At 45.0% G+C, this 9,958-nt stretch overlaps 1 protein-coding gene across 1 annotated transcript; it reads right to left on the bottom strand.

Moving 5' to 3' along the window:
* Positions 1-161: 161 nt before the first annotated feature.
* trib1 (tribbles pseudokinase 1) lies at positions 162-8,951 on the bottom strand. Its single transcript, XM_007547693.2, has 3 exons — positions 7,827-8,951; positions 6,180-6,472; positions 162-2,943 (listed from the first exon to the last, which is right to left on the bottom strand). Exons 1-3 carry the CDS (start codon positions 8,142-8,144, stop codon positions 2,469-2,471), a joined length of 1,086 nt encoding a protein of 361 aa, XP_007547755.1. The 5' UTR covers positions 8,145-8,951; the 3' UTR covers positions 162-2,468.
* Between the last annotated feature and the right edge of the window lie 1,007 nt (positions 8,952-9,958).

Here is a 9,958-nt window from a genome sequence, read left to right as displayed (position 1 = left end):
AGGTTTTTCCACTTGTTTTCCTTTTTTGGAGAGGCAGACGAAGAAAAGGGGTTGCGACAATGAGGAGTTCAAAAAAAAAATTATAATTTCTTCTAGGAAAACCTTTAAAGGCGCATATTTAAGCTGCGAAGGTGGAGAGAGGGAATGAAAAACAAGTCACGTGAATATGAAAAACTGTGATCTTTATTCAATTATTCAACATATACTTCAAATATACATATTTACACACTTTGTACACTGAATATAACTCTCACATGTAACCGCTAGGGGCTGACGAAGCCTTCAGGTTGTGTCACAACTACATGATTCACAGTGCAATATGGAGATTGTGCACCCGTGTCAGTTTACTTTACACGTCATATGAGCGACTCACTCTACATATATAAAGCAACAAAAATCGTAAATCTCTTAAATTACTTCCTTGTGAGGAACAATGCAAGTTGTCACTAGCCTCTTACAGTCTCCAGCAAACGAGAGGATATTTTCTTTTAGAATAAAGCTACTGTATGACCCGGAAACTGAAGGTTAATAATCACTCCTCAGACGTACCAGATTCAGTACCGTTGTCAAGACTATTGTGTCAGAATGAAGTAGACCTGGAAGTCTCCACTCTTTTGTCACAAACCAAATAATTTGAATGTCTCTTTTAGGCTTTGTACATCATGTCCCTGACGACAAAAAAAAAAAAACGATTGAAAAAAGTAAAAAAAAAAAGTATAAAGAAGTGAACTGGTCTGAAGAAATTCCTTGAGTCAAGGTCAGAGTCGGTTTCTACTGACAAGTTTAAGCGCTGACTCATCAACAGACATCGTATATTGCCAGACTGCGACCAACTCAGTCTCTTTCGGTTTACGAAGCACAGCGAAATGCAGGCGCAACTATTTGGCTTTGTTTGATCACCGTTCCAAAGACACTCGAAAGAACAGGTTTGACCACTTCACAGAGAAATTTATATTTTTTTTAATGCAACGTGGCGCTTTCTGTTTCTGACTGCCGTGACAACTTAGTGTTGGGTGATAAGACTTATTCCTAAAAACTGAAGCGTTGGCATTGGCCAGTTTTTTGGTATCCAGGTGTACCAAAGTTTCAAAAAGTTACGATTTTAAGACAATCACCTGTCATTAAGTTCCTACGGATTGAAATCCACTTGGGAGAAAGTACCAGAGTGGGTAGAGTTTTCTCCAGTTATAATAGCGTATAGCAGGGCAGTAAAGCCCTCGCCTACTTCTGCTCACGTTTTTGGCTCAGCTAACCAAAAGAAGGCTGCTTCACGTTCTTACAAAAAGAGAAAATTTGCCTGCTTGGAAATATTTTTAGCCTTGAAACAACAGCAAGCCACGCTGCTTGACCTAACAGAGAGGCAGCTGCTGCTCTTACAAAGCAATGCTGTTTTAAAAGTCCAATGGTCCAGCTAAGAGCTGCACAGCAAATAGTCAGCTAGTGTGAATTAGCCAGGAGCAAAATGGGTAATTTCATGGACAATAAGCACTTTAAATTAAACTAAATTCATCCTGTCTTTCCAAATAGCAATAATGGTGCTTTCCTTTTTTTTTTTAGATCAAGTTGTCAATCAACTAATCTGTCGGTCAACAGATTAGTTGATTGAGGTTTTATCTAAATACACAGAAATTCAAACCAGTGTTTTAGCGTGAGAATTTCATACTGGCCCGTGCCCAGCTGCATGATCAGATCAGACATTTCTTCACTCCTCCACTGTATCGGCTATTTACAAGAACTTCTTTCAGAACTGGTGTCACTATTATTTGCTGACTGAGCGTGACAAGTCTTACACCAACAACATCCTGCCTTTCTCAACCTTCTGCACATGGTGTGAGATTTGTAAATGATCTCCGCTCAGACATTGCCAGATTGGCAGTGAGACACCTCCGTAGTGTCACGCTGAGTGTGACACACGAGTCCCTTGCTAAACCATCTTTCCTACTTTGTGTCACTGTCTGCTCGCGGACGTCGGGCTCGAGCTCAAACCGTCCTCGAGTCAGCTATTGAGTCAGCCGCAGCCTGGCCAGAGAGTGAGAGGGACAACAGCCCTGGCCATCGCAGTTAAGATTCAGCTAATGCTTTGTGAAGGTGCATGAATGCAAAAGAGAGAGACAGAGAGAGGGGTTTAAAATTCATGTGATACACTCACAGAAGCCTGCAGAGAATATTCTTTTAAAAACGATCTGACAAATTCTGAATCATTGTGATTTCTTTTAGCACCAGCTATTGTTTTAAAATGCACAACTTGCACAATGAATAACCATTGTAAGCAATGCCCTTAGCAAAGTAACACATACAAGACATGGGAATACAGTACAGTGAGTTTCTGTAGAAAGCTTGAGGTTGTATGTACACATACCAGTACACAAACAGGTTTCTAAAAAGTGCCAATGTACAAAAACGACAACGACGACGACTCCCCTCAGAGATCTGTTTTGGTCTCTTAGTCAGGCTCTCAGCCGCGTCTGTCAACAGAACAGGTCGTCGTTCTCCTCCACTTCAAAGGATGGCACTGTCTGTTCCGCCGAGTTCACCTCCTGCTCACCCGATGCTACATCCTGTGGCGACGGCGGCAGGTGGAACCACGGGTGAGCAAGCAGCTCGGCCGCCGTTAGTCTCTCTGAAGGCTCTTTCCTCAGCAGGCTCTGGAGCAAACACTTGGCCTTCGGCGACAAGCCTTCCGGCAAGCAGCACTGGCCCCTGCGGATCTTGGAAAACAGAGTGGCCGGGTCTGGGTCGTGGAAGGGGTAGCGACCCACCAGCATGGTGTACAGCATGACCCCCAGGCTCCACATGTCGGCCATCCTGCCGGAGTACGGCGTTGAGCCGCTGAGGATCTCAGGGCTGACGTAGGCAGGGCACCCATGGGTGTCTGACATAGAGTCTCTGTTGGGATCCTCCAGGATGCGGCAGTCCTCGAGGCTTTCTAGTCTCACGTGTGTCCTATAGGAACAAATTTGAGAAATCGTTAGAACTCAAGACGCCCAGAGCCCGTTCTGTTTCAACCTACAAGAAGAGCAGGGAACTTTAGTTATTATGTATTATGACATCTTCTGTTTAGCCTTAATCTGCACAGCAACAGATGGGCAGACAGTCTAGATACCGGCAGCACACATATTTGCATACCATCCTCCAGTGACCTCACTCTGACCCAAGACCGGCTGAGCGACTCTTGTTTAAGAAACAGAGCTGCCTAAGCAAATTTCCAGTAACTTCCTGGCACTAGCCCGGCCACATAAACACTCATATAAATATAAAACTGCAGCACTCTCCTCCTTCCTTATTCACACTCTGCTAGCTATATTTAGGCATGTAAATGACACATGCATTTAGTCCTGGAGCAGAGCAACTGTGGGCCGGAGATTTTCTGCTCTGTTTCAACCCCAGGAAAGACTTCAAGACTTTTAAATCTCAGTGCATGGATACTCTTATAAATTAATAGTGATCCGATATTTTAAAAAAATGTGTCTGCAACGTCTGCAAGAACCTAATCAGTAACTAATACCGATGCTCCACATACAGCTGCTGATGAGGTTGGCTACACTTACACTAACAACGGCACGGCTAAAGCAGTTCTGGGCCAAAAATGCTCAGGCCCACGTAAGCACGGATTGTTTGAAGAGAAGCATGTGTATCAATAAAATAAACTAACTGCACGCGCGGCTTTGAACGCGAGCATCTTTCCATTTTCAGGGGAAACAAAATGTCATCATCCCAGCGATGACTAGGCAACGTTTACAAGGCACGAATCGATTTTTGTCAAGCAAAAATGACAAAGAGTCACAAAGTATTTTCTATTTAGTGCAAAATCTGGGCAACCCCTTCAGCGGTAATAAAAGAGCAGCTGAGGAGAAAAACAGATCACCACGGGAAGCGTGACAGCCAGAAGGGCCGGAGCGGAGAGGAAATGATATTCAAGCAGCCAGATAGTGGAGGAGATAAGTCGGTGAAGGAGAAAGAGGGATGGAGACAGAAAGAGAATCAGAACAGAGAGAGTTAAAGGAGTGGAGAGAGTGAGTCATCCCCCTCTGTTGAGAGAACATATCTTCTCTCCTCTCTCCGGCTACGTCTCGAGCCCAGGCTATCTGCACCTGGGTCCCACACTGGCGGCGCCAGCCGTGCCATAATTACCCTCAAATGACTGTTGCCACATCAGTGACGCACGGAGAGGAGGGCTGGCCCGGCACTCAAGCTCTGCATGCTTCTCAGCACTATTCACCTTCCCTAAACTGACTCCTCCATCTGCACTCTGTTTTTCCGTATCTGCATGCGCGCGTCCGCTCGTGCGTGTGCGTGTCAATGAGGACAGCATTCATCAGATTGTTGTGAATTTTTTTCGTGACTCTGGCTGGAAAGCAGCTTTGTCGGCCAGGGCATTGCATCACAGCTTATGTATCAGGGCTCCGAAGGTGTCCTGATTTTACAGAAATGTTCGAAGGAAAGAGTGAGATCATACAGATTCGTACCACACTTGTATGCCTGTGGATGTTTGGAAGTATGTTTTCTCGAAGTATATGTTGCAGAGATGTGGGTAAAACCTTGCCAAAGTTCTTAAGGTGGTGAGTGTGTTTGAGGTTTTTTGGTAAGAAAATCGCCGGCGCAAGAACGCATCGCAGCTTTATTTGTCATTTAGCTCAAACCTCAGCATGTATGAACAAACACCTAAGGTTGAGGAAAATGAGCTGTGCAGCCCTCCCTCCTCTTCTCCTCTGCACATATACACTGTGACTCATCACTCTGCAGCGGTATAGCTATTAGAGGGGCACAAGCAGCTTCGACTCCTCTCAGTGGTTCCCCGCTCTTATTCATCCACTGTGACCCTGCCAACCCCGAGGTTACGGCTGGAGACGCTTAGCGATGATAATTCTTCATGGAAATATGTGTTTGGGAACGTCGGTGGAGGAGCGAAATAAGCTGGTGCTTCTAAGAAACAGGGTTACAGGAGGGCTAAAAGATGAAACAAATAATTTAGTTGGAAAATGTTTTGAGTGATTTCCTGAACGGAACGTAGCACCCACAAGTAATAGCATACGTGTGGGTTGAGTGTGTGTGTTTGTGTGTGTGTGGGAGTCGGTTCAAAGCATCAGAACTACTCCTCCGTGTAAGAAAAGTGAGTGTGAATGAAAGCCAGTCGGAGCCATCGGTTCTCCTGCGGCGCAGCTATGATGTAATTTATTAATAAATAATGAGCAATAAATGTTTTCGAATGCGACGGCCTGCAGAAGGGTACGATCGTCTCATTCAGCAGCCTCGTCTCGCGGCTCTGCCAAAACCGCCGCCCACCACATTCACACATGCAGGCACATACACATGCAAAACAAACAGAACGCGAGCACACAAAGGGACACGTCGCAGGCGAGGACGGGAGACAGACAGAGAAGGCGAAAATCTGGGAAGCTGAGCAGTCTGCCTCCACAAGTACAGAACCTCCTACTCTATCTGTTCCCACATCCAGATCCGAACACACGGATCTGTGTGTATCAGCTGCTGCCGTGCTGGCTGTGGGCTTTCACTGGCATGTGCCACTACACTGCAGCCATTCAGGTTTAATACCATTCAAACAAAATAACCTCACTGTTACATCAAGATTACAATAATAATAAAAAAAATGTGCTTGAGCAAATTTGCAGTGTGGAAAGGAGGAACGTTGCGCAGCGTAAAGTGTGCCGTATTCATTTTTTTTACTTTCTTGAAGGAGGAAAGCGTGCAATATAGGGCCATCTATTGGTGAAGTTGCAGATTACAGCCAACTCGGCAATTGGTTCGCTTTAAAAATTCGGACCTATCACTTTAATGAAGTCGTGAACCATACAAAAAGGTTCAGCGGTTGTCAGCTCTAATTCATTTGGGTGAGAAATTAGACATGCAAAGTGAGATTCCTTATTGGAAATCAGGGAAAAGTGCGTATAAACTGGCTCTTTCTTTGAGCATGGAAAAAAAAAAGTTAAACATTGTTTCTGAGTTAAGTGCCATCTGCAACTTAAATTAAAGTCTTTCCCTGGCAAGGGGCCGATCAGAGTGGATTTACACTAAATAAAGACACCATGAGAGTATTAAGGGAGTTAGGACATCAACTGCTTTTAACATGCCAACAGAGCTTCCTTTCTAATACCTGAACTGCCCTGTTAATCTCCCCACATAGTCGACCTTAAAACAGCCTCCTGTCCAGTTGATCTCACCTTTTCTCATCCGCAAAGACAAACTTGCGCAGCTTGAGGTCGCCCAGCACGATGCCCGCCTGGTGGCAGTGTGCCACGGCCAGGACCACCTGCCGGAACAGTCTGCGGGCCTGCACCTCGTCCAGGCGCCTGCAGCTCTTCACGAGGGTGTGCATGTCCCCAAAGTCCTTGTCCAGGAAGACGTAGGCCTTGCGCTCCCCCAGGATGATGTCCCTGATGCCAGCCACGTTCCTGTGAGGCGGCAGAACGCCGTAAGCTCTGATCTTCTCCTGGTACACCCCCATGTCGAACACCTGGCAGAGGGATCGGAGAACGAGGAAGAGGGACAAAGACGCAGGGCGGAAAGTTAGAGAAAAGTGGAGAGAGTGGGATTGTTATCATGTGAGGTATGCAAATATAGTGGTGAATTTACAAAAAAACAACAACAAAAAAAAACCAGGATATCTACTGAGTTTCACAAAAGGGTGACAAAAAAAGCAGTAGTGTCATCATGCTGTGGGCTAATGGAGGCACCGGACACCTTTATACATTAACTGAAATTACAGCCAACTCATGCATAATGCTATTTTTTTTTCTTAGAATTGAAGAGTCAAAATGAAAGTCATTTGCTATGAGTTGAAACATTTTCCTTTATTTATATTTCTATGTACTTTCATTTCCGTCCTTCCTGCTGCCCCTTTCAGAATAAGTCACTCACAAAAAGATCACTTATTAAAAAAATATGAGAGTCACAGCATTTTAAAATCAAAGACACTACATCTTATTAAAGCAACAAAATACATGTTTGAACACATCAAGTCAGCCGATTAAAAACTTAAATGTCTTAGTTTTTTTTTTAATTATTATTATTTTATTTTATTTTTTTTTTACAGATAGGTTTTAAGTGCAACCATAACATGAAACTGTAGATTCTGTCATGACGTTTTGATTTGCCACAGCATAAATTTTTAGTGGTCCCCATTTTGCCCACCCTCTTGCAAAACTTTTTAGATGCGCCTCTGTGAATGAGTCACTCAGACATGAAGCGATTAACTTTTATTAAACAACAAAGCCAAACGCATCCACTGTACTCTATGCACAGTGGAAAAAGGGGGAGAGAGAGAAAACACACACACACATACACACAAAAGTGGAACAGCGCAGGGATATTTCCTTATCTGGGCACATCCCTATCATCGCTTTCCATCTTTCCCATACATGTTTGCATTTCTGTGTGTTTGTCACAGCCTGGCGTAATGCAGTGACGTGTATGCAAATACACCGAGTTGACAGACAGTATGGAGCTGTGGTGCTGAGGACGGACAGACAGAAAGAGAGAGAGAGAGAGAGAGAGAGAGAGAGAGAGAGAGAGAGAGAGAGAGTGCGTTTCCACAACACAAAGCAAGTCGGCGTGCGACTGTTTATTTGTTATTTATTCCAGCTGATCAAACGGCCTCATGAAGACCCAAAAAAAAAAAAAAAAAAAAAAACATTAAGCAACACCGCTGTTATTACGCAAAGTGTCAACAGATTTCGCGTGAGAATGACATTTGCTGACAAAAAAAAGAAGAAAAAAAAGTGAGCTAAATACAGATAACATGTCAGACGGGCGATTGAGCAACATCATTCATTGAAAGAAAATTGCACAATGCCCTGGATTGCGCATACCTTGCACAGCAGCTCATCGCCGGTGTCGGTGTTCATCGCGCCGTGGAGGCTCTCCCGGTCCGCCAGGGGCAGCAGCAAGAACGCTCCTATCCTGGACGGTCCCTGGTGGGTGGCGGGGACCGGGTTGGCTGCGGGGCTGACCGGGGAGCTGGGGGACGTGCCGAGGAGTCCCTGCGGGTCCCCCGAATCGGCGCTCAGCCTCGCGCATTTCGCCGGCGGCTGATCGTCCGAGTCCAGGCGCTTGTGGGCGACTCTGCGGATGCAGGGAACCACCGGGCTGCTGCACTGCAAGTTCATCCTGAAGGGCCGATTCACCATTTAGGACAAAATGAGATTCAGAAATTGAAGAGGGAGTCCACTTGTTCAAGATGCGTCCTAGCAGAATATGTCAACTGTGCGCTCCATTTCTTCCCGTCGGAGACTTCTCAGAACAGTAAAATCCAACGTCCTGCTCTTCAGAGGTACTTTCAGTGAGGAGGGAGAGAGGGGGGTGGGAAATCCAATCCTGAAAAGCTCCGACAGAGAAAGAAGGGAAAAGACAGACAGACAAAGAGAGGAAGAGAGAGAGAGAGAGAGAGAAAGAGACCGCCTCACTCGCAGAGGTTGAGAGTGAGTGCGCTCCACTGATGTTGAGCTCAAACACTCCGCCCGACCAGTCCAGCCTCTTGGTGACACAAGCGTTGAGCAATCCAGTAACAGCATAGACTCCAGCTCAGCCCGTCTGTGTGATGATTCTGCCCACTGTTACCTTCCAGCTTACGTATTTTTAAAAAAAGAAAAGGAAAGAAAAAAGAAAAGAAAGGCGCTCCAAGCGGGCATGAGGCAGAGGGAGTTTTAACAGGGCGCTGCGAGTCTCCACATTCCTGCTCACTTCTGAGATTGCGCTGATACAACAAGAACCGGAGCAGCTGCCAGGAATGAGGAGATCATGTGTCAGTCAACCTTATCATGCCTACATCATTAAGCAGGCTCCTAGACAATAATTAACCATCTCTAACTTGTTGTCTGACTCAGGCGTTTCGTAATATTCTGCTCTTACATCGCCATGTTGTACTTGTATTTTATTATTTTTCCCCCCTCTTAGGTACAAACACGACCAGCTTCGGCTTTCAGCTCACCACGCACGGTGCCACGTTTCGTATCGCTCGCCTTATGCAGTCAGTGGGGAGTGGTTAATAATAATAATTACAATAATAATAACACTTGCCTGAAGCGTGACTGGTTGATGACGATTCGGATTTAATTTGAAGAGTCAAACTTCCAAATAAAACGAGTTTGAGCTACATTTGGTTATCCCCAATTCCCAAGGCAATGGTTAGTTTAAAAGATTAATGTATAAAACAAACAAACAAACAAACAAACAAACAAACAAAACAAAAAAACAAATGAAAATCTACAACAGATACAACATAAGTACATCATCTTATCACCGATTTAACAACTTGTGGAGGGAAACAAAATGCGCTGCAGTCTCACAGGCGTGAGGGGTTCTGGGAGATCCTTCTCGGTTCCCCTCACTGTCCTCTGCAGGGCCGTCCTGTCAGTCGCATTGGTGCGCCACGCTGAGATGCAGCACATCAACACACCCCAAACCACCGCTGAGGGAGCTTGCAGAGGAAAATAGAAAGGCAAACCCAACACCACATTTTGCAAGCACAACAATTCAGAAACACACGCAACTTCAACATAAAACCAATAACATACCGGGAACCTTTCAAACGGCAATCAAACCACATGATAAAAAAATAAAAAATAAGAAAAAAAAAGAAACACACAATGACAAGGAAACCCATACTGGTTTGCAAAGCACACAACAAAACTGCAACCGCAAAATTTTAAACACACAATGTAATTTCACATAGAAGGAAGGGATGTGATTTACTTTTTGTAATGACACAGAAAGTCCCTGGCATCAGGTCAGTGGTCATTCCTGCTGCCGTAAAGCTCTCAGCGGCGTCCCTGTTGAACTTTTCTTTTACTGGTTTTGAAGGAACGGAGAAGAAAAGAAAGCCGCGGGGCTTCAACAAACCACTGTGACTTGCTGTTCTTCTTCACATAAATCACAATTCATCCTGTAAAAACTAACAACGTTATCTGTGAACTCAAAGTGTCGGTGTCTGCCTCGCATTTTG

Source organism: Poecilia formosa, unplaced genomic scaffold (genome assembly GCF_000485575.1).
Source record: "Poecilia formosa unplaced genomic scaffold, Poecilia_formosa-5.1.2 Scaffold21, whole genome shotgun sequence".
NCBI classification, from domain to species: Eukaryota; Metazoa; Chordata; class Actinopteri; order Cyprinodontiformes; family Poeciliidae; genus Poecilia; species Poecilia formosa.
The sequence above is the reverse complement of the archived record's forward strand: the minus strand, read 5'-3'. Positions and strand labels throughout refer to the sequence as shown.

Coding starts and splice junctions, on each gene's coding strand:
- trib1 (XM_007547693.2), bottom strand. CDS start 8,144: ATGGTGAATCGGCCCTTCAGGATGAACTTGCAGTGCAGCAGCCCGGTG. Junction 6,473..7,826: donor GCGATGAGCTGCTGTGCAAG/GTATGCGCAATC, acceptor TCCCTCTGCCAG/GTGTTCGACATGGGGGTGTA. Junction 2,944..6,179: donor GTCTTTGCGGATGAGAAAAG/GTGAGATCAACT, acceptor TTGTTCCTATAG/GACACACGTGAGACTAGAAA.